The sequence below is a fragment of the Marmota monax genome, unplaced genomic scaffold (genome assembly GCF_021218885.2).
Source record: "Marmota monax isolate L192 unplaced genomic scaffold, Marmota_monax_Labrador192_F-V1.1 WCK01_AAM20220418_F8-fsc00077, whole genome shotgun sequence".
Taxonomy (NCBI): Eukaryota; Metazoa; Chordata; class Mammalia; order Rodentia; family Sciuridae; genus Marmota; species Marmota monax.
In genome coordinates, this window is record NW_026694610.1 from 2,750,622 (window position 1) to 2,776,191 (window position 25,570).

The window sequence follows — 25,570 nt, forward strand, 5'->3', positions numbered from 1 at the left end:
ATTTATTTATATGTGGTACTGAGAATTGAACCCAGTGCCTCACACATGTGAGACAAGCACTTTACCACTGAGCCACAATCCTAGCCACCAATATTCTTTTTAACATCCTGCTCAGTTCCCTCTTAACTTCCAGATTGTGTTATGGAGTTTCTTCTGCCTGAAATAGTGGTTCCAACTCTTGTTTTTATTTCATGAATATTATTGAATATTTCTTAGGAACTACTAGTTCATAATTGTTTTTAATAAGCTTGAATATCTTTTTAGACATTTATGGATCAATTGTATTTCTTCTGTATTCTCATTTTTTGTGTATCTGCCTGGACACAGTGACATATGCCTAAAATCCTAGTGACTCAGGAAACTGAGTCAGAAGGCTAGCAAGTTCAAGCCAGCAAGACCCTGTCTTAAAATTAAAAAATAAAAGGGCTAGGGATGAAGCTCAGTAGCAGACCAACCCTGGGAGTTCAATTCCCAGTATGGTTATAAAAAAAAAAAAAAAATCCTCTTCCTAACTCTTTTTATGCCTTTCATTAAATTACCTATTTAATTATCTTACCACTACATTATAATTTGAGTCAAAGATTGACAATTCAATGTCTTCCAACCTTGCTATTCTGTATGTATTATGGTCACCTTATAGCCACCACAGTGCTGACATGGGGTGATCTTAATAAACAAGTATGAGATGAATCAATCAATTGTGGCTGCTCTAGAGCATTCTCCTATTGGAAACATCAGGTGCTTTGTGACATGTGTAGTCTTTTTCTTTGGTTTCTTCACTGTATTTTAGATAAATGAAATGATTCATCTTGATGAGTACGATGGAGAAATACAGTCCTGTTCTTAGGATCAGTTTATCAGATCCTTTGTGAACATTTTAAATAATGTTTAATCATCTTTGTATATTAAGTAAGCAAATGATAAGGGAATAAATCTAGAAAGTAATAAAAAGTGAGTGAATAGATACAATTCAGTTGCCTTATACTTTTGCATGTCTTTTTAAGAACTCTTATTCAGTAAAAAAACAAAACAAACAAAAAACTGTGTAATGCTAAGTAACTTGAGTTGAAATTAAACTTGTAAAGTTTTAGTAAGCTTGAAATGTCTCACCTCTAGAAATGGAAATATTCTTATTCCTCTTGTTCTTGTTATAGGAGGTTCGTAAAGTCAATGAAAGCATCAAGTATAACCACCCATTAAGAAAATGTGTTGATACAATACTTAAAAAGGTAATTTTAAAATATATAATTACATAATATATAAATTAATATGTAATAACAACAAAAGCATCATAAAAGTATAAAAATGTCTATGGTTCAGGTCTTCCCAGTGCATTTTCATGGAAATATTAACCATAAACCAGTAGTAATTTGTACATAGACTTTTTCCTCTTGTTATTATAAGTTTAATGTTAATTATTGACAATATTTTCTACTAAAACATGAAGATAGAGTTAATATTGAGTTATGTAAAATAATTGCTATGACACAGTGTTGGAGATAAACCTTTAAGGTGCCATTGTATATAAGCACTGAAGGCATTTCTTTTATAAGAAAATAAACTGGGGCTGGGGTTGTGACTCAGGAGTAGAGCACTCACCTAGCTTGTGCAAGGCCCTGGATTTGATCCTCAGCACCACATAAAAATAAATAAATAAAATAAGTGTATTGTGTCCAACTACAACTAAAAAATAAACATTAAAAAAAAAGAAAATAAATTAACCTCTATAATTTCTTGCAACTAGCTTTCTAAATGTCATTTTACAATATAATCAATCACGAAATAACTGACATTATGAAGTATATAGTAAGTATTTAATAAGAAACCATATAATTAAGGTTTTGATGCAGTGGTATTGAGTTACAGGTATTCATATACTTCCAAACACAGTTCTTTGTGGTTCCCCAGTTGTCTTTTATACAGCCTGAGAACCACTGAAATATGTCTTTTCCTATTGTACTGATTGTTAGCTAGTGTTACTTTGGCTATTTTAGTCATAGGAATAAATTTTCTGACCATTTTTCTTGTAATTGTAAGTTTTTGAGACCTATTTAGAGAGGTTAACTAACTTGCCCAAATTCATATAAGTAATAAGTGACCAGTAGTATGGCAGATATCCCAGATCCTACATGTGTTTCTCTATATTGTGCCTTTCAAAACTTCAGCACCTTGGATTTCTTGTAATGTTTTTCATGATTTAGCTAGAAAAATAATTGACATTTTTTTCAGATGCTTATTTAGCATACACCTTTCAAATACTATTTGCTTCATGTAGGTAAACTTACCTACAATTAAGGTAAGTTTGCCTCTACCATTGTCTCGACCATTCCCCAGCTAGTATATCTGAGATAAAGATTAATGTTAATAGAGGTGAGAAGAAGCTGAACACATTTTTTAAAACATTTTTTAAAAAAGGTGAGCAAGTGAAAATCTATTCAGAGATGCCAATAAAGGAAGAAAATGTTTTCAAGAAAATTAAAGATGCCCAAGAATGAAAGATTTTTTAATAAAAATAAATTTTCATCTTTTATAATTAATATTTTAAAAATCTGTTTTCTTTTTAGTGTCCTACAGAGTATCAGGAAAAAATGGGTAGGAACATGGATGATTATGAAGATTTTGATGAAAAGCGTAATACCTATCCAAGTGAAAAGAGTCTGGTAAAATTACATAAACAGGTAACTTAAATAATTAATTATAGCTCTTTCTCTTTCAGTTAGATTTGCAATTATAAATCAACTAGATTTATAATTATTACACACAAAAAATAAATTTTGATTGAATTCATATCTAAAATTTCTTTCCATACTATACATATCATTGTTCTTTGAAATGTGTTAACTTTGTGCTTCCAGACAGTGGTACCCTGGGCAATTGAGGAATAAGGATTAGAACTGTTACAGTCTATGTAACAGTTATCATTAAAAAAAAAAAAATTCTTGACCCTACATAGTAAATACCACTAGTATGTTCATGTTGTGACCAAAATAAAATAAAATAAATAAAAATTAAAAATGCTCACTAGCATTTTTAGCATCATAGCAAGAAGCACCATGTCACTTTGTCCTCTTATTGGTGATCATTAGGTTGACACACTGTTCTCTCAGACACAGTCACCCCCTTATCTTTTTTAGGTGATTTATTCAGTTCAGAGGCACCGTCGAACTCAAGTACAATGGCAGATTCTCTTGGAACAGGCATTTTATCTAGAAGATGTAGCGAAAAATGAAACTAGTGCAACTCATCAGTTTGTTCACACCTTTCAATCACCAGAGCCTGAAAATCGATTTATCCAGTATTTTTATAATCCTACAGTTGGTATGGAATTTCATATAAATTTCAAAGTTTAGTAGTATTTTTTCTACAGGAAAAAGTGCATATTTTCTCAGTGCAAAGCTGAATTTTACTTGTATTATTTAGTTTATACCATGTGGTAATATGGGGTATCTATTTTACTTGTAAAAATATATTATCTGAGCTGGGGTTGTAGCTCAGTGATAGAGCACTTGCCTAGCATGTGTGAGGCACTGGGTTTGATTCTCAGCACTGAATATAATAAATAAAGTCCATTGACAACTAAAAAAATACTAAAAAAAAAAATTTATCATATCCATTAGTTTCCAGTGTTACTTCAAAAATGATTAAATTCTAAAATGTATTACAAAAATATATGTAATATCTCAAGCATATTATATATGATATATATTTAAACTAATTATAATTTTAAGCAACTATAAATCACCAGCTTGAGTCATATTGACATACTACTAAAATATCCCCTAAGAAATCCTCTTTGCTTATTTACATTCTAGTATTTTTTTTTTAAGAGAGAGAGAGAGAGAGTGAGAGAGAATTTATTTATTTTTTAGTTTTCAGCGGGCACAACATCTTTGTTTGTATGTGGTACTGAGGATCGAACCTGGGCCGCACACATGCCAGGCGAGCATGCTACCGCTTGAGCCACATCCCCAGCCCCCTACATTCTAGTCTTATTTATGAAGACTAGAGAAAAATTAGAAATGCCCAAGAATGAAAGATTTTTAATAAAAATAACTTTTATAATTAAAGTTTTCAAAATCTGTTTTCTTTTTTAAATATTTTTTTTTAGTTTAGACCTTAATTTTATTCATTTATTTATATGTGGTGCTGAGAATCGAACCCAGTGCCTCACACATGTCAGGCAAGTGCTCTACCACTGAGCCACAACTCTAGCCCCTGTTTTTTTTTCAGTGCCCTCCAGAGTATTGGGAAAAAATTAGTAGGAGCATGTATCCGACCATAAAGTCTCCTTTAATCTTTAATGTTTTTAGTCTTTGTGTTTTATAACTGAGGTGTTTGTGGAAAGTACAGGCCAGCTGTTTATTCAATGTCCCTGAATTTGAGTTTGATATGTCTCATGATTAGATGTAGGTTATGCATTTTGAGCAGAAATACCGTAGCAAAGATAACATGCTCTTCTTAGTGCGTCATAGCAAGAAGCACCATGTCACTTTGTCCCCTTACTGGTGATCATTTGGTCAGGGTATGTCTGCAAGATCCATCCACTGTAAAATTGCTATTTTTCTTTTTATAATTATCTTGTTGGGAGAGATTGTGAAATATTGTCAATACCCTTTTACTCCTCTAGTTTTCCTAATTGTATTTTTTCTTTAATTTTCCAGAATGGTACTGGGAATGTCTTTTGCGACCATGGTTTTACAGGATACTTGCTGTGGTTTTGTCTATCTTCTCTGTGATTGTTGTGTGGTCAGAGTGCACATTCTTTAGCACAACTCCTGTCTTATCCCTCTTTGCAGTCTTCATACAGCTGGCAGAAAGAACTTACAATTATATTTATATTGAGGTCAGTTTATTTCATATCTGTCATAAAATACATGTCTGTTCATAGCATAATCCTTAACTATTGTATCTTTTCTCATACGTTTCTTCCAGTAATAATAAAACCAGTGAAGTTTCCCACAATGTTATTAGTCATACTTCCAAAAATGAACTTCTTCAATTTACCCAGAGTATAAGACACTAAGAGCTGTATTTGAGGAGAGCTAGTGAAAAATTGTTTTATGAGAATACTTTGATCCACTTTATACCAATGAAGCTACATAACTTATAATCTTCATGTGAAGAGTTGCCAAGGGAATGGGAAAACAGGCTCACTTGAGGAGGTAGATTTGAAATTTATGGGTCTAGGATGTTGAACTGGTTGAAATGTAGATTATTTTTATATAATTTCATTTTCTTAGGTGATTTTTAAAAACTACTTTATTGTATTTTAATTTTAGGACATCAATAAGTATTAGGAAATGAACGGTAATGCTTATTATAGTATATAAAATAATAAAGTCTGTTAGTCTTAAACTGTTCTGTTTTTGTTTTTTTCAGATTGCTTGCTTTCTGTCTATCTTCTTCCTAAGTATCTGTGTTTATTCTACTGTATTTAGGATTCGTGTATTTAACTATTATTACTTGGCTTCACATCACCAGACTGATGCTTACAGTCTTCTTTTCAGTGGCATGTAAGTTGGATTGAGTTTAGAAATAAGAGAAATATATCCATTGCATGCATTATAATGGACCTCTCTTTTATTGTTTTTCTATGGATGTTGCATATATTTCTATGATATGATTGATAAGGCTTTAAGTATTGAATAATGTTTGTTGATTCACAGATAAATCCTCCTTGAGGTTTAAGGTTAAACTAGGTGTGTTAGTCAGCTTGTCATTGCTGTGATCAAGATTTGTGACAAGAACAACTTAGAGAAGGAAAAGTTTATTTTGGGCTCATAGTTTCAGAAGTCTCAGTCATCTCTGTTCATGGTCAGCAGACTCCAATTCTGTGGGCCTGAAGTGAGGCAGAACATCATGCTGTGAGGTCATGGAGGAGGAAAACTATTCTGTTCATGGAAGCTGGGAAACAGAGAGAGAGAGAGAGAGAGAGCCAAGGACAAAGTATAATCCTCAAGGGCAAGTCCCCAGTGACTTTCTTCCTCCAGATACACCCCACTGTTCACAGTTACCACCAGTAATTCATTTATATTATTAATCCATCAAATGGATTAATCCATTTATTAGGTTTCAGCTCTCATCATCTAATCATTTCATTTCTAGAGCTTTGCAACATGAGCTTTTCAAGGAGCATCTCATATTTAAACCACAATGTTACATATCCTAGATTACAAAGGAGAAGTAAGACATAGTGAGCTTGAATTTACCAATTAGAGATTCAGTATGTAGATAAATAAGTGATAGAAACAATTGAAAGTTTATAAATATTAATTCATACTTAGAGAATATTCACAGAATCAGTGGCCTAAACTGAATTGAAGAATATAAAGAAAACCAACAGGAATAATTTTTCCTGAGGAATTTAGAGTTTAGAGAAATGGCTCTAGGTCGGGCTGGGTTGCACAATCTATTATGTATTTTCAAATCAGTCATTTGAGGCATTTCTAAGGGTGGGGCTCAAAGATGTTCACTCACCACAAAAGAGCTTCCTCATAATACCTCTCTATATTCTCGTTTCTTCTTTCTTCCCACACTCAATTCTCTACATATGAAGTTTTGTAGGGTACTTTTTAAAACTGAACAACCCTTTATACTCACTATACCTGTGAGAATGAACATTTTGATGCAACTTTAGATCTTTTATGTACAGAGTACCATACCCCTTGAGAATGTTACTGTCATTGCCATGCTGTGAGATACATTGCACAGATAGTAGAGTTAAAAGAGGTGCATACAAAGGAACTTCACAAATTATGGGATATCACTGTGACAAGGAGCCTGAGGCTGTAGTTTTGACATGTAGATTTTGATGGTTTTAAGGGGGATATGATTAATAGGATTTTCAGAATGTCTCCCAAGTGACTAAGGGATGTTCATGTTAAAAATTCAAAATGTATATGGTGCAAATAAATGAATACTATAGCTATAATGATTTGAAATGTTTTTAGTACATTCAATGTAATATAAAATATCTTTTGCTGCACTATTTTTTATATTTTCTGGTTTTAAAAAATATTTACTGCAGGTTATTTTGCCGCTTGACTCCTCCTTTATGTCTTAATTTCTTGGGTCTGACCCATATGGATTCATCCATCTCTCACAAGAATACTCAACCAACTGCTTATACATCTGTAAGTATGGCCAGAAAACAGAATTCATTATCTCTATGAGAGATCATTATTGTAAACTTTCTTTTAATGCTGGCAAAAATGTACTATAGCACTTTTAAACTCATTTTTGTGACTGAAAATTTCTCCTGCTGAGTGTGGTAATAGACATTTGTAATCCCAATTACTTGGGAGAAGAGGCAGGAGGATCTCAAGTTCAAGGCTAGCCTGGGCAACTTAGTGAGACCCTGTCTCAAAATAAAAAAGGGCAGGGAATAGAGCCCAGTAGTATACTCCCCACTCCTGGATTTAATCCCTAGTACCATTGGAAAAAAAAAATTGAACTTTTTCTTAACAATGTATATGTGATTACTAATGCTGACTGGAAAAAAGTGATCTTGCTTTTCATCATAAAAAAATGTTTTTTTTGTACATAAGTTGTCTATCAGAAGGGTATCCAAAGACCTGACCTATAGAATATTAACCTTAATAAGACTATTAAAAACTTAAGAGAAAATTTGGATTAAAAAAACAAAATTTTTAAAAATTTGACCGCTTAGTGTATTGCTTCTATTTTTTGATAAATTCAGTTTATTAATCTGACTATGGTTGTAGGTAAATTTTCTAATGACAAGAAGGAATGAAAAATATAGAACTATGCTGATTTAACTTACTTTTTTCTTGCTCTTCAGATTATGGGTTCCATGAAAGTTTTATCCTTTATTGCAGATGGATTCTATATTTATTATCCTATGTTAGTGGTAATTCTCTGCATTGCTACTTATTTTAGGTAAGAAGCTTAACATTACTTTTCTCATATTCATAGTTGTATTGGGGTATCTTTTCTTTTTAAAACTTTAAAAAACATTTATTGGTTGGGTTTTAGTTGTTTGCTTTATTTTGGTTTTGGGGGAGCGGGGATAGTTTGAAGGGACTGCTTGAGTGATCAGGTCTGGTTCTCCCTCTGAGGATATTTTAAAGAAAAGGGAGGTAGAGTTATTTTACTACAGTTATTCAGGCTACACAATGGTAGGGTTAATTACAGAATATTAACTTCTAAATCCTAATCTTTGACACCGACAGCCAGTATAGCTTACAAAACCCTTCAGCTTGTCCAGCTTCTTTCCAATAACATAATTTAGGGCTTTCCAGATAATTATTGCTGGATTTCTAGATTCCTCAGGTCATGGTCAGTGCAAAAGGTCGGGTGAGGAACAATTATAGTCAGGAAAAAAACATAGGGTTATGGAAGAAATTCTCCCTTAGTTTTCTTTTGTGAGATTAGAGAGAAAGGTGGAATCTTGGCTGGAATTCAAAAGGAGTTAATAGACAGTTGTGTGTGACTTCTCATACCCTATCTTATCTACTTTCATATGTCAGGTATCTGCACCCTATATTGTATGTATTCTGTCTGCCCTCTCTGTGTAAGTGTTCCACAACACACCCAAAATATCACTTTAGCAAAAATGTCTTATTAATGTTAATCAGTTCGATTCTCTAATGAAAACAACATTTGTCTACCTGTTTTTCATTTAAATTTTCCAATATCACTACATAGTTATTGTAAATAATATTTACTAATAGGTAAAGAATAAATGGATATTTTTTAAAATAAATTCTTTGTTGAATTTTAAAAGGTATTTATATTTTATCTTCTCATAAGATTGAACCCAGGAGCTCTTTATCACTAAGCCACATCCATTTTTTTTTTTTATTTTTTTATTTTTTATGAGGCATGGTCTCACTAAGTTGCTCAGGGCTTCACTATGTTGTTGAGATTTGCCTCGGACTTGGAATCCTTCTGCTTTAGCCTCTCGAGTTGCCAAGATTACAGGCGTGTGCCACCATGCCCCACAAAGACTATAGTTTAAATTATGTTGTTAATAACAACTGATAGCAAATCTGATATTTTGAGTTTTTCCTTTAAGGTAGAAAGGACAAAAACAAATTTATAATTCAAAAATGAATTATTAAAAGAAGAGACTAATCATACTTTGTATGTCTAAAACTAAGTTTTGATGATATGCTTATTCATTTTAAAAACTTATAAAACTATCAGTGGAACATTAAGTACTTGTGATACATAAGTGATGTATTTTCATGTCAGTAGTTATGTTACAAGTATTAGTATTTTGAGATGAGATGATTATATGGATCAAGGGATAAGGAGTAGAATAGTACTCTGTCTACTATAAAATCTTAAAAGGAATCATTATGTCTAAAAATTAAAAAGAATTATTAAAAGTGTTTTTCTGGAGTTGGGATGAACATTGAATGTCTTTTTATATTTAAGTAAGAGATCAGGAGCTGGAGTTGTAGATCAGTGCTAGAGAGCTCTTGCCTACCGTGTGCAGCATTGGGTTTGATCCCAGCACCACGTAAAAATAAATAAATAAAATAAAGGTATTATACCCATTTAGAACTAAAAAAAAAAAAAATTAAAAAAAAGTCATATTTTTCAATTTTTAAATTATCTCATAAAATAAATATTGTGTTATAGAAATGTATGAAGTGATATCTTACTGACACTTATATGTAACTTGACTTTATAGGTCCATTTTCATTTGTAGTGCTGTCACAGTTTAATTCTTATACTAGGAGCAGAAAAGCCAGACCCACAGATAATGTTCAGATTTATTTGCCCAGACAGAGTTAGGTTGTTTCCTGGCACTTTAGACAAAGACCTTTCCAGAAACTAGTTTCATGCTTCTCATTCCCTCCAAAGATATGAAGAGGTTAAGGAAGTATTTAAAGTCACAGAATTAACATAATTATCTACCTGAAAGCCTAATTTCACTCAATGGTAATTTGTATAAAATATTCTTTATATTGAAACATGCATATGTATTCTGAATTAGCCAGATATTTACACATTTAATGTAAATGGTAGATCTTCACTTCAACTACCTGTTTTTCCTTCTTCATACACTTAATTTTCATCCTTGCCTCTTTCTTCCCCTTTTGCCTCTGGAATTCAGGTTTCTGCAATTAAAAGCACATCAGGGACTGGGGCTGTAGCTCAGTGATAACGTGGTTGCCTCACATGTATGAGGCACTGGGTTTGATCCTCAAAAATAAATAAAGATACTGTGTGTCTATCTACAACTAAAATATATATATATATATATATATATATATATATTTTTTTTTTTTTTTTTTTTTAAAAGCACATCAGTAAACAAGTCGGAGAACTAAATGTAATAAAACAAGCACTTTTAAAATTTTTGTCTTGGATTGAAGTCCCAGCTCTGCATTTATTAAGAGATTTTTAGCAAACAATTTAACTCCATGGGCCTGTTTCCTTATCAGAAAAGTGATATTTATTTCTTAGGTGTTGGGAAAACATATAACAGCGGCATCACCCCAGAAAAAAACCCCAACATGGTGTCTAAAGACCCTCTTTCCCCTCTTTGTCTCTTTCACTGGCGCGAAACGTTCCCGCCGGCACCAATGTTCAAACCCTGCTGGTGGGAAGCCTTAGCCCCAATTAGAATTAACTTCTTGGGCTCCGGAACTGACATATGGAAGAACTTGCCAATAAACGGGCGACCTGTTATCTACCTTAGCCCCTGCTACCTCTCCTTAGACCTATATAAACACACAGCCTTTTGAAATAAAGCGGAAACCTCTTTGGTAATCTGTGTCCTGTGGTGTGGTGTCTTCCAGTCTTACATTAGGGTTATAGTAACAATTAAATAAAAGCATCTGTAAATTGTCTCATGCATAATACTAACAATATTAATTCTGCCTTTCCATCTATTCCTGCCTTCCTTGTGTACCATGCTTTCAGAGTACTAGTACTTCTGTGCTGCACCACAATCAGATTTAAAGTAAATAGCAAATAAAATCTGAGGTAAAAGCCCACAGATAAGGCGTAGATTACTTTACGATATATAACTTTAAAAATTTAAATATAACTGACTAGTTCTCAGGAAGAAAAATAGAACATTAAAATCAATTTGCATATTTAAGACTTTCTAAACCAGAATATTCTGCATTTGATAATGCAGGTTTTATGTGTGCATTTCAGTTGTAAAACTGTTATTTGAAAGTAATAAGTTGTTCTTGTATGATAGTCATTATTTAGCATCCTGGTATAATTGTTTTCTGAAGATATGCTGAGGGCCTAACATAGTTTGCTTCCATAAGAAATCTGGGTATAATAACCCCTAGTGAGTGAAGTACTGGACGTAAGTTTCAGAAAGTGAAACAAGTAAGTTTCAGAAAGTGAAACAAGTGCTTCTTGATGAATGATGGATGTAATACTACATACTTGCCATGATAACTAAAAATGAAGCATAAGCTTCTTTGGGGGTGACAGTGCTAATGAAAAGTTTACCTAAATATTTACAATGTAAAATAATGCTTGTCTTTTTGAAAATCTACTTTTATTAGTTTGGGAACCCGTTGTTTGAATCTGCTTGGTTTCCAGCAGTTCATGGGTGATAATGATATGACATCAGATTTAGTTGATGAAGGAAAAGAATTAATCAGACGAGGTAAGATTTAAAAAAAAGAAATGTGTCACATTAGATTGGGTAGAGAGAAGTGATGGGAGGGGAGGGATGGGGAAGCGGGGACAGGAAGGGCAGCAGAATAAAATAGACACTAGTATTGCTGTATGTATATACGTGTCTGTATAACCAATGTGATTCTGCACACTTGGAAAAATGAGAAATTATACCCCATTTGATTCAAATGTGAAAATAAATAAATAAAGTAAATGAAGGGAAAATGCTAAGTACTAAGATTCAAAGTACAAAATTAATGTTTGTATAATTTGTAAATAATTTTAAATCTCTTTTCAGCAATTAGAAGTTTACAAATTTTTTAGCTAAAAATCTACACACACAGCTTTCTTAGGAAATATAATTGTTTAATAAGTTCTGCATTCTGAAGTATGTCTACAATTACATAACACATTTGTATTGTCTTTTAGTTGTTTTTACGTTTGCCTTGAAACGTATTTGCCAAGGTCTATGCAAGTATAAAATTCATTTATTTAAAAAACTATCAGTTTGATAACTACTTGGGAAATCATTCAACCAAGAGTATTTTTTTAAAGAATATAATGATTATTAATGTGAGAATGTTAGTACTGTTAGAATATATATAGCAGTCTATTAGAACCTATTCTCAAAATTGAAAGTATTAAATTTACTGATGTTCAGATGATGATGGGAAAGTGGGAAAAGCATAGACTTTAGAACGTTGGTTCTTAAATATACTCCAAAATTATCTTGCATAGCCTTCACATGCTTTAAAAGAAGGGAATGTCTAGTTGATATAATGCTTTCTACATTAATTAGAACTCATCTGGCATATCATGTCCAGTCCTGAGTAAGATTTTTACAAATAAGATTGATGAATTGGAAAATGTTAAGAGGATAGCCAGAATTTTACACTTTTAGAGCATATTCTAGGGGAGATTGGGACCCAAAAGGGTGAGTGTATAACCTGAAAAGAGTAACAAGAGAAAAACACTTATACAGAAAAACAGAAATATGAACTTAGTTTAGAAGATAGGACTAAAAAAGAAAAAAAGTTACAGAGAAACAAATTTCAGGCCATCATGAGGAAAAAGTGTTTTCTTCACTAAAGCTATTTGACAGAGACTACATGGCCATCTTCACCAAATATAAAGAAAATGAGCCCTGTGTGGTTACTTCTCAAGTCCTTTCTAAAAATGACTTATTACGTTTGATTTTGTAGTTATTTAAAAGAAATATTGGTCATAGACTGATATCTTTATTTCATTTTACTCTATGTCTGATTAAACCATATTATACCAAATTTGAGGCTCTTTTTCTATCTCCAGAAAAGAGAAAAAGGCAAAGGCAAGAAGAAGGTGAAAATCGAAGAAGAGTAAGTACAATATTTATTACATTGTTATAACCTATTGATTAATGTGAAATATTGTAAGAATTGTAATAATTAGCTGAAGACAGAAGAGCAGTGGGAATATGGCATAGGATGTATTGTTAAAGGAGGAGAATTTTATTACTTTTACATACACATGCTAGGTTTCCTGTCAGACTTGTTCTAAAATATCATTAGTAATAAATTATTTCTTATTCAACATCAAGCAGTTTCTCATCTAAGGCATGTAGTCAGTAAATATTTGTTGAGTGAATGAGTGAATTCATGTAATCTTCCTAATAAAGTGGTTTGGATTACTTTTAAATTGTTACATTTTTGTAATAATGCATTAATTCTTTTCCTCCTTAATTTTTTCTTTAGTATTTGCCGAGGAAACAGACCTCCTCCTAGAATGAAAACACAAAAACTGAGAAAATCTATTCATGGTTTCCACAAATTTTTAATAATTGATTGTGTTTATGCTGATATATTTTAGTGTATGTCATGTGAAGGGGAGACTTTTTCTTTATTTCAGAAAAGTAGAAGAATACTAGAATCAAAGAGTAGAAGGTACAGGAGGTAGATTTCACTTCTCTATGAGAATTTCTGACTTCTACAATTTACCAAAATTGTAATAGGCTGCCCAAACATAGAAAATGATATTATCTAGTTGAAGAGCTAAAAAACATCTGGCATGGATATTTTACAATGAGTCCCTGCATTACATGGAAGGTTGAATCAGTTGATCTTGAATAGCCATTTCAATTCTCAGAATTTAATTAATGGAATCTCAGTTAATGTGACTTTACTACATATAACTCACAATTCTATGTGAATCAACTTTAATTATACTATCAAAAATTACTTCAGGTCTCTAGCATTTGTAGTGAATTTGAAAGAAATTTTTATTAGAATCTTAATCACATAATTTCATAGTTTTTCCATAGTCCACAAGTTTATTGGAATACTGTTTCAAATTTTAGTTAGAATAAAAGTTTAACATAATCATAGCTGGCAAGTGTCTGTAAATGTTTTCGTTAAGAATTAAAGTTTATAGGCTGTATCTCCCTCTGGAGATGGCCTACATTCTCCCTTTAATGTGTCTCTGTTTTCCTGAATAAACCTTTGTCTGTGTCTCTGAAAATAAAAGATTAAAGTTTATAGAGGCTAGTTTTAATAAATCATGTGAAGATAAAAACATTGGTGTTTTTTTTTAAGGTACTGAGGATTGAACTCAGTGCACTGTGCATGCTAGGCAAACACTAGTGCTTAGTATCTGATTTTTAAAGGCACTATGGCAATTATACTATTACTAATAAATTTCTGAGAGAAAATGATTGTTATATTATCCTGCATATAGACTTTTGACACTGATGAAATATTCTCTGTTCTTTTGTTATATATTAATTTATGTTTCTTTTCTAGGAATGGAAAGAACGTTATGGACATAATAGAGAAGATTCCACTAGAAACAGAAATGTTCATCCTGACCCAAAAGAGTCAAATTTCTCAGATATCAATACCAATTGGTGTAAGTAGTTTATTTTCTAGTTTGCTTTAAAATATTTTTCTTGTGCTTACTTGCATAGAGACTGATAGTTAGGATTCCCCTCCAGAAATGTCTCTGTAGAATTGTAAACGTGCATCTGCAGTGACTTTCCTTTTTCACATTCTTTAGTATATACAAGGAAGGGTAAACTCAAATGTGCATTTTGGTAGGAAAAGGAGAAATTAAGACATCAAATGAATACTATAAGTATACTAACCTAAATATAAAAGCACTTGTTCAATGTGTTAGGCAGGTACTTGTTTCTATTATTTACCTTGATATTTTTTTTGTAGATATGGGTATTCACCTGGTTTTACAATTGTTTATTGGCTGACTCTTGTATTCAGGTACTTTCTATATATACACTGATAAAGAGAAGGTACATTTCTTGTCCTCATGATGCTTATAATTTAGCAAAGAATTGATACCAGGCAGAAGCCATCAGTCACTGGTATGTGTTAAGAAACTTTCCCATAGTGCTGACTCTGTACTGACATAAGGCAGAAACCATTTGGCCCTGGGAAGGTGCCAAGAAACCTATTTCTGTCTAGGACTTTGTACTGTGTAGAAGGCAAAGTCTGTCACTGGGAGAGATATGATGTTGCTGAAGGAGCCCCACCACTGAGGCCTCAGTGCACAGAAATCTGCCTAAGACTGAGGATTGAGCAGGAAAGCTGAGCCCAACAAGAAGTTTTACGCAATGTTAGGCTACTATTGGAGAAGTAGAAAATGGAGAACCCCCTCTGTGGCTGAAATATGAAGGTGGAAAAGAATACTGAAAGAAACCGTCTAACAACTTGGGGCCCTCCCAGGTATGAGGCAATGATAGTTCATTGCAGGAGAAATGTGAAATCTGTGGAGATTTAAGGGAACTAAAGCAACAACAAAGTCCAAATCCAGATTAAATACAGATTAAATTGATTCAATCCTACAACACTAAGATGACCCATTCTGAGCACATAACAGTTATTTATCTTAATTTCTTCTTTTATACAAAATGTCTGGCATTTAACCAAAATTATGAAATACACAAGGAACTAAGAAAATATTAGCCTTCTTTAAAATATAAAATAGTCAACAAATTAGACATAGAAGCAGCTCAAGTGTTGGAATTATTAGACTGTAGAATGAATTAGTACATTAAAATATCTAATAGAAAGATTGGATAATGTGCATGAACAGAGGGGGGTGGGAATTTCTCCAGATGGAAACTATACATAAGAGGCAAATGGGAATGTCAGCAACATTTTAATTATAGATTATTTGTAATATTTAGATTTGTCAGAAGAGTTATTACTGAAGGGTGCACACATGGTACTGAAGGAACCTACCTAGGGAAATGGAAAAAGAGTTCTGTCTTGGGAAAGGAGTTGTGTAATACAAAAATATTTCTGTAAACATTTGTCTGAACATTGAGGAATGAATGGTATTTAGCTAGGTAAAGAGTGTTCTAATCAGAATGAGTGCAAGACATAGTGACATGAAAGAGCCTTTAGAAGTATGCATGTCTTTCTCTGTGATGGCAGCCTGAGCATAAGCTGGCTGATACGAAAGAAAGCCACAGAGATAGTTGGAGGAACAGACACTGTCATGCTCAAAAGTTTAGATTTTATCCTAAAGGTAAGATTTTAATCTGGGAAGAAGCATGATAAAGATGAATTTGATGCCATAATTTTCAGAAAAGAAAAACCATAAAAAACTTTGTAGAGTCTGTTACAGTAATGCAGTTAAGAAACAAGGAGGGCCTAAAATAAGGCAGTGATCCTGAAGATAAAAAGAAAAGGGTTTATTTAAATGATATTTAGGGTAGAATTAAGAAGGAGAGGGCTAGAGTTTTAGTTAAAGCTAGGAAATAGAGGAATCTGTAAAGAAATTTTGAACTCTTACCACTGAGTAGAAGTTTATAGAATAGAAAGATCTGGGAGTACAGGGGAATGGTTAAGAGGAGAGGAGGCATAAAGCCTTAGATGAACTAGAGAAAAACCTGGAATGTGGTATTTAACCATAATTTGCTCAATGAATGAGTGAGAAACATGACAAAGACTTCCTTTAAAGCTGAGTCTGAGATGACAAAAATGTAAAATATGGATAGTGTGCTTTAAGTTTTTAAAATAAACTATATTAGAAGTTGTTTTGAATCTATTTGGATTAGATTAGATTTACAACAACATTGTGAGAATTTAAGTTGTTATGTAGAAATCCACATCTATGGGCTGGGAGTGAGGCTCAATGGTAAGAGTGTCTGCCTGGCATGCAAGAAGTCCTGGGTTCCATTCTGAGCACCTCAAATAAATACATAAAGATATACTACAATGCTTCCTGCTTTAAAAAAAAAAGAAAGAAAGAAATTTCCATTTATGTAGAAGAGGAAGAGTTAGTTCTCTAGATTTGTACTGATTAGTATGATAACTATTAGCCACATGTAACCATTGAATACTTGCAATGTGGCTGGCACCCCATGTTGATAATATTTTGAATATATTGGATTAAATTAAACATATTAAAGTTCATTTTATCTTTGTATTTTTACTTTTTAATGCAGTTACTAGAAAATTTCGAATTAAATATGGAACTTAAATTTTATTTTTGCTGGCCAGTATCACCCATACTCTTACCTCATGGACAAAAAACTAAGGCCTTTCTTTAAAAGGATGAGTTTATTATCTTGTAAAGTCTAGCCAAAAAAATGAGATTCACTATGAAAGCAACTGAAACTTGATTTGATAATGAACAATTCCCTATTACAATATCATAGTTAAATAGTAACTCTGATTCATACTATTTAAGTCTTTGTACCAGATCTGCCTCTCAGCTAGATCTAACTACAAGACTGGAGAAATTTTTGTTATTACATTCTATTATACTGTTTGTAATTTTAATCTGATTTTTAAAGAACCATTAGTTATCTTTTCTTATGTTATTTGTTTTCACAATCAAGATCTGGCTCCTTTATAATCTTGATTTTTTTTTTCTGTGAGTCTATAGACTGTGACCCACAAATTAAAAGGTGATAGGGAAGTAGACATTTTTTTCTTCTTTTGAACAGCATCCAAATATACCAGAGCTAATAATAAAACTGAAAGGGACCGAATAGAACTTCTCCAAGATGCAGAACCTTTGGATTTTAATGCAGAAACATTCACTGATGATCCTCTTGAATCTGAATCAGGAAGGTAAGTTTTGGCTGAGTCCTTTTGGCTCTAGCATTCCTCTGAAATTTTAGGAACACACTGATTGAGAAAGTTGAAAACAAGTAATAAATAAACATAAAAGATATATAAATTGGGCTGGGGACATAGCTCATTGGGTAGGGCGCTTGCCTAATATGTATGAGGTCCTGTTTTTTAACACCAAGCAACACACACACACACACACACACACACACACACACAGTACATCTTTACTACTAATAAAAAGCATATTGGTAACCTTTGAAACCTTTTTATACCCTCTGATGCTGTTATGTATTAAACAACATTAAGGTATTCATTAATGATAATGTAAATTGGTGTTTTCATATAATACAAGTATACAAGTGGTATTATAAACAAGAAAGAAAAATTGAAATATATAGCAAATAATCATAGCAATATTATGTCTGTTCCTGACATTTCTATGTATTAAGCGTATTATATTTAGCCACAACTGCAAGATTATGTGTTGATGTCAGACACGATTCTAAGAACTTTAACATTTTATATTTAGTTTAAAATCCAATTATATTTAAATCCAGAGAGGCATAGTAGTAATTTGCCTAAATGTCAAGTCAAGCATTCATTCTAATAGAGCAAACTCTACTTTTACTTTGGAAGCTGTTCCATTAGCAAGTATTCTATGAGAAAATAATAAAAGCAAAATACCACATGCATAAAGATATTTACCATATTGCCTATAACTAGCAAAAAAACCTAGAATATTCTATTTATATTCAACAATTAAGAGTGGTTATGAAATTGATTAATTTCCTGGATGTGTCTTACATCCCTTCCCCATTTTTTTATATTCTTCACTCTTTCATACATGTATCTACATGTATGTATTATACAGCTCTAAGACAGTTGCTGGTTGATTTATAATTAAGTCCTTTTGGATAATACACTTGGAAGGTAAGTTCCTGCTTTCAGCTACTGAATAGATTTTATGGTACTTACCAATTATATAGTCAGTTCCTTTTAATGTGTTCTCATTTTTCTGTCTTTATTATTTTTGATGCTTCAGATCATTTCTTTATGTTCATCTTTTAGGTATCAACCTGGTGGACGATATCTCTCAATGTCTTCCAGCATAATATTTGATGATGTCTAAAGTCTGGAAAAATTCATGCAATGACTAATGAAGATCAAAACATAAGTTCAGTCTTTATGAACATCTCTGTGCCACAGAATTTCCTCTGTACTCTCAGTGAAATGTCAGAACAACAAAAAGGCACTGAGAATTAATTACATCTTAGTAATAATAGTTTATTGTTCCCTGAGTTAGAGTATCATCTTTTCTATTAGGATTTATTGCACCATTCCCTAAGTGTCTGCCTTAGGAATACGGTCACAATAGAAGGATTTAATTCATGATAAAGATCAGTATATGTTGAGAACATGTAATCCAGTTTGTTTCAGTTATTTTTTTTCAGGAGAGTTATATTAAAGGTCCAAGAAAGCCATAAGTCATACTAAATAATATTATACAGTTTTATTATTGTGATTATATTTTTGCTGTTTCTAAAAAGTATGTTCAACCTATATTTCCCAAAGAAATATAAATGAGTGGAGACCTCAGATAACAACCATATTCTCAAAACCTATGTCTTAAAATAAGACTTGCTTATCAGACATAACTGAATGTAAAAAAGCTCTTTTTCAAGGCTGTGTGTAAATTAGTGGAGGTTTTTGCATGCATTACTAAAATTATAATTTAACTGATAGCATTAGTGTCTTTAGGATGTATACTCTAATCAAGTAATACAGTATTCTTTCAGTCCTTGTAGTAAATGGAATTTTTTATGATTTTGGTATTCCTCTGTAAAACAATTTCATTTAAGAGAGAAATTTTTACTTTTAGCATTTAGTATATTGATTTCAGTGTTGATTTTTCCATTGAAGGAGAAATTCTAAGCATTAATGGTGAATAGTTTTATTTGTTTTAATAACCAAAGAGTTCCAAAAATTCTCTCATATTTAAAGGTGCCTGTTTACACTTTTTAAAAGAAAAATCTGGTTATTCAAAGGTTAAGAAATGAATCCATTTACTTTTATTGCTAGCACTTAAATTGTTGTTTATAGAAAACAGAAAACTGAATTAGAATGAAAATGTAAAATAATAACTTGTTGGTTAAACATGCTTATTATTTTCAATTGCTTGTTTTAATCTTTTTGTTTAAGTCAAAGTTAGATATTTATTTTAAAACATCATAGCTTTATTGCAAAGTGAACATGATTAAATGTAACATGCTTGGCAGAGAAGTTTTTGTGGCACTGAAATATTTGTACAATATTTCAAATCCCATGCTATATTTGATGACCATACTTGAGCTTGCCCAGATCAAGTTTCAGTTTAATACCTATTATCCTTGTAATTATTACTTTCACTCTCAGCTGTGTCAGTTTGAAGATGAATTATATGGTCATCCTAATAATGTGCTCTATGTTTCTTGAAGCTAATCTTTTCTTGAGTCATAAATTTAAAATTTTCATTTCTCTCTTTAATGAGTGTTATCATGTAATGTTTTAAAGACAGTTCTATGAAGATACTGAAAAAAATAGTACGTCATCCTAATTATCTGATTTTTTTTAAATTTTGTGTTTTTATAATCTTTGATATTTGGTCCCTTTAAAATAATTATCAGTGGATATATTTACTATTGATTGAAGGTCATAGAGACTGCTTATTTGAGGATACGTATACCTTTTTTTTGGGTGGAGGGGTTACCAGAAATTGAACTCAGGGGTACTCAACCACTGAGCCACATCCCCAGCCCTATTTTGTATTTTATGTAGAGACAGGGTCTCACTGAGTTGTTTAATGCCTCGCCATTGCTGAGGCTGGCTTTGAACTTGTGATCCTCTCGCCTCAGTCTTCTGAGCCTCTGGGATTACAGGCACACGCCATCACGCCTGAGGAGGACACCTATACCTTTTATTGTGCTGTGTGGTCTGAGAGCAGTAGGCCAGAAGCAGTAATTTAATACCATTTGTAATTTCAGAATTTACCTTAGGCAGATCATGTGACCTTTCAGTGCCTCAATTTCTTCATTTGCAATTGAAGATGACACTGCTGTTTATCTACAGATCTACCTCACAAAACTATTGTGAGGAAATTGAGTTGATGCACTGGAATTTAGAAAGACAAAAACAAGTTGTTAGCTATGTTATTTTTCCTAGTGGTGCTTGAAGGTGTTGCATGGTAGAAATGATCTTCCCAGAAAGAGGTCTGATTTCTCATTATTACACAGAAGACCACAAGTCCACAGAGCAAAAAAAAAAAAACCTCTTTTTGGACTAATTCATCAGAAGTCCCATGAAAATTGTGTTTTATTATTTAGTGTTTGGTTCACTTTGTAATATTTTTCCTTAGCAGAATGTTGTTTCTCATCAGGTTTTTCCATGATATTCTGATGCTGTTGTACAAGTAGAAACAAAAAAGAAAATTTCCAATTACTATTATACTATCTTTTATAGCACCCTAAGGTAAATTGATAAGAATATATAAAGGAATCTTACTTCTTTCCTTTACTATTAAATTTTTATCATTATAATAATTGAAGCATATATGTATACACATATACTTTGCAGATAGTATATGTTCAATTATGACTTTTGAATTATTTCCAAAATAATTCATGGTTATTTCAGTGATCCAGAGTATTCAAATTTTAAAGCAGAATTTATCTTATAGGATTTTGTATACAATCATATACAAAAGTTACTTTTGCTGGGTAAATTTGAGTTCAGAAGACAATGATTTAACCCCTAAAGACTCAGTTCATTTCTGGAGGTCTAAGTTAATATTTTTTTAAACCACTTTGTGTAGAAAACCCATGGTATTTGCAAAAATTTTTTCCTTTTTGTTTTTGGTACCAAGGTTTGAACTCAGGGGTACTTGACCACTGAGTCACATCCCCAGCCCTATTTTGTATTTTATTTAGAGACAGGGTCTTAGTGAGTTGCTTAGTGCCTCACCATTGGTGAGACTGGCTTTGAACTTGGGATTCTCCTGTCTCAGCCTCCCAACCCTCCCACACCTCTTACAGGTGTGCACCACCATGCCTGGCACATTTTTCTATCTTGAGAAGCTTATTAACATATAATGACATCTGTTGCAAAATACTGCAACCAAATTCATCTACTTTACATACAAAATGCACTTCTTGAAAAAAGTATTTCTGGCAATTACTTTTTTTTTTTTTTTTTTAGTATCCTGGGATCGAACCCAGTGCCTCATGCATACCAGTCAAGTGCTTTACCACTGAGCCACATCCCCAGCCCTCTGGCAATTACTTTTTGATGTCTTTCTTACATGTTAATAAATATCTGGTTAGAATTTTCTAAATTATTATTATTTTTTTAGATAGTTATTAGGTATGGTTATTCTACAAGCCAGTAATTCAAAGTAACCATTGCAGAAAGTAATTATAATCTGTAATTTTCATGAATCACCTATAATTAACTTTTAACTTAATCACCTGTAATTAACTAATTAACTTTTTTTACTACTTAAATAACATGTTATCAATAGAGCATTTTGTAAAAAAAGAATTCTTAAGAGATAAAGTCTAATTATTAAAATTGGCTCTCTTACCAAATGAAAATAAGGGCATTACAATAATTGCATCACACAGAAGGCCCTCACTTCACAAAAGTAGTAATAGCTAAATCAAAACATTAAAGGTTTTCGCTTTATAAAAGAATAAATCAAACAATTCAATAATCCAAACATTCAGAAATAAATGCTGCTATTTGTTTTTGGCCTCTACTTTTTGTTTAGATCATCAGTTCGAAAATTTATGCAGAATGTATACCCAAATCAATGTAAAGGAAAAGTCAGTGTATGTTTCTTTAAAATTATGTTTCAGCATGTTAATGAAAAAATTGCATTTTTCTTTAATAGCACATCTAATTTTTTATACCTTTAATGAGTTTACAGAATGTTCTTGTGATATGTTGATTACTATATTAAAGAGAAAAATAAACTCTCTATTAGGATTCACACTGTTTAGTAAGGTTAAGTTTTGTACTTGTGATTTGAGTGGGAAAGTGTATTTTTGCACTAAGAGACAAAATTTGTCCTGAGACATGTTAGCATACTTGAACTCCAAAGTATAATGGATCGTATTATATTAAATCCTAAATGTTAAGAAGTAAATGTATTTAGGGTTTTGTCTTTCTTTTCTGCCTCCTTTTCTCATTTTATTTATGTCTTCCTTTCTGAGACCTCTTTCTAGTATGACTTCAGTGTGTTGACAGATTTTTCTTCTATTTGTTTTTGTGTAAATTTGTTTTGATGAGCAGTACACTCAAAAGGAACTACTTCTGACTACAAATCACACTACTTGAAATAACAGTATTGTACTTAAAGTAGTGAAACAGGTTTTGCTAGATAGCTAAGCAACATCTGGATGTAAATGTGAAGTATGCTGGCTCAGTTGTGTTGTCTGTTAGGTCACCAAGGAGAGTACTTCAGTAAAATGAATTGTTTTCAGTAAGTTTTAGCATAGGAAATGGATTTCCAAATTTAAAAACCCCAAAACGTTAAGAACCTTGTGACCTTTTTCATGAAAAGTGATTCATAAATAATATAAATTATTAAAACTTTCCTTAGGATAATTGAAACAATATAAGAGGCATCTTCCATATGAATTCCCCTTTGTGTAGGGTACTTCAACTCAGAGGCTTTTTCAAGAAGATTGGGAAACTAGGCGGTGTAACCCACTTCTCCAGCTCCTAGAATCAGGCCTTTTGAGTCATCTCTCTTAGCAGGACAGACATGAGTCTGATCCTATTTTTTCTATTGCAAAGGGAACATTCTTTCTGTGCTTAGCCTGGTTTAACTAAAAATTTTCCCCCGCCATTTTCAAAAGATTTGTCTATTGAGGTAAACTGAGGTGTTGCTATAATTTTAAATTTCTTAATAAAGACTATTCACATTTTTCTCTTTTCATAGGTGTTCTAAAAGACATTTGTTTGTGATACATTCTTTGGGAAAAATTAGCACTCCCCCCCCAAAAAAAAAACCTTTTCTTTTGTGGTTATCTTCATCTAAAATCATTTTGTAAAAGGAAAATTTTACTGTACTTGGTGCAAAAGAACAGAAAGAGTGGCTTACTGTGGCAGACATGTAAAGTCATAATTTATTAAACTGTACAGCACTATTTAGAGTTGATATTATTGACATAAATCTTACCAACCTATATACTTACATCTGTATTTATCACAAGAATGGTGACTAGCATCTTCCCTACTTAGCATATTAAGTTGTAGGGGAGAGACCGTGTATTTATTTTTTAAAGCAATCCAATGGATTTGTTTTTGTCCATATTTTGAAACCAACTTGAAGGATTTTCTCATTTTAGAATGTAGAGAATATGTGGACTTGCTTTTAAAATTACTGTACCCTAACATATATTTATATATTATAGGATTGAAAAATACAAAAGAACTCTAATATTGATGTTATTACTTCATGGTATTTAATTTTTATAAATGTTTTTGTAAGTAATTGTAGTTTTGCTTTTAAAATGTCTAAAACTATTTCTCAAATAAGTTCTGACCAGACCCTTTTCCTTAGGACAATAAATTCTAAGCTTCAGTAGTCTAATGTGGATTTGAAATATTCCCACAATCTCTTCAGTATGTTTTTGTATATACCAATATCCAAGCAAAGTATACCAAAAGGCTAATTTCCATGTTGCATTAATAAAGTGCTTGTTATTTTGCCTTCTTCTAATTCAGTTGATTAGGTGAAATAAAAGATAAATTTCTCAAATGTGCATTTGATTATGATTTTTCAAAATGTTCATTCACTGTGTTCATTTTTGGTGCATGATGCCAAATTTCATTTTAATCAGTCATTATTACCTGATATGTAATGACGGATGTTTTCCTATCTGATCAGTGGGTTGTAGATTGAACTATTTTTCTCTTTAGATGTAGATTCTCAGTACAATTTCAAACATGTATTTGGGGAAAGCTGCAAAGTGCTATCTATAAGTAAGTTAGCATCATTGGCCTTATCTGTGCATAATGTTCTCTCAGTTTGAATTTGACAGATTTATTGACTTGCAGCTCCTTTGTAGTATTGTAACTTATTGTGATGTAATGAATTTTTGAAATGTTTATATGATTAGTTGTTAAAATATAGGAAATTATGTAGCTTTGCATGAAATAAACATTTCTCTAAGTTATGAAGAATTTTGCTGATTATTTGTGATTTTACTTCACTTGAGATTAAGTTCTTTGAAGTAGATTCAGGCATCTTTTGTTCCTTACAATTTATTAGCAAATTTTAGAAATATTTCAAGATTAAAAAAAAAAAAAAAAACATGTAACTTAGGTTCCACATTACTTTATCATGTGTTTATAATTAAAACAGAAGTGAGCCAGCCTAATCAAGGAAACACAGCAGGTTACTTTGTAAATACCAAAATTTAAAATAATTGGAAATTGAAATTTAAAATAATAATATTTAAATTAGTACCCCCCCCCCCAATTCAGTACTCAGGAATAAATCTAACAAAATCTGTACAAAATCTTTGTGAGAAAAACTACAAAAGAAATCAAAGAACTAAATGAGAAATAGTCCACATTCATGCATTGGGTCACACATATTATCAAGATGTGAGTTCTTTCTAACTTGATCTATACATTCAATGCAATCCAATTTAAAATCTTATTTTGGGGATATTGGCAAATTGATTCTGAAATTTATTTGGAGAGCAAAAAACCTAGAAGAGTCAACTCATTGTTAAAAATACAGCAACTATATCAGAGGACTAACACTACTGGCTTCAAATCTAACTGTAATACTATAGTAATTAAGACATTGTGGAATTGGTGAAAGAACA

General features: G+C 32.0%; 1 protein-coding gene across 2 annotated transcripts in view; it reads left to right on the plus strand.

Annotated features, from left to right (window-relative positions):
- Lmbrd2 (LMBR1 domain containing 2) overlaps positions 1-24,917 on the plus strand; it is a 51,154-nt gene extending 26,237 nt beyond the window's left edge. For both annotated transcript variants that reach the window (XM_046422286.2, XM_046422285.2), the window contains 12 exons: positions 1,155-1,229; positions 2,565-2,678; positions 3,135-3,318; positions 4,662-4,843; positions 5,380-5,513; positions 7,028-7,133; positions 7,802-7,899; positions 11,505-11,608; positions 12,928-12,974; positions 14,394-14,499; positions 17,564-17,690; positions 18,762-24,917. In XM_046422286.2, coding sequence (XP_046278242.1) covers positions 1,155-1,229; positions 2,565-2,678; positions 3,135-3,318; positions 4,662-4,843; positions 5,380-5,513; positions 7,028-7,133; positions 7,802-7,899; positions 11,505-11,608; positions 12,928-12,974; positions 14,394-14,499; positions 17,564-17,690; positions 18,762-18,822 — 1,338 coding nt within the window. In that variant the 3' untranslated portion in view covers positions 18,823-24,917. The remainder of the gene's footprint in view (positions 1-1,154; positions 1,230-2,564; positions 2,679-3,134; positions 3,319-4,661; positions 4,844-5,379; positions 5,514-7,027; positions 7,134-7,801; positions 7,900-11,504; positions 11,609-12,927; positions 12,975-14,393; positions 14,500-17,563; positions 17,691-18,761) is intronic.
- Positions 24,918-25,570: the final 653 nt, after the last annotated feature.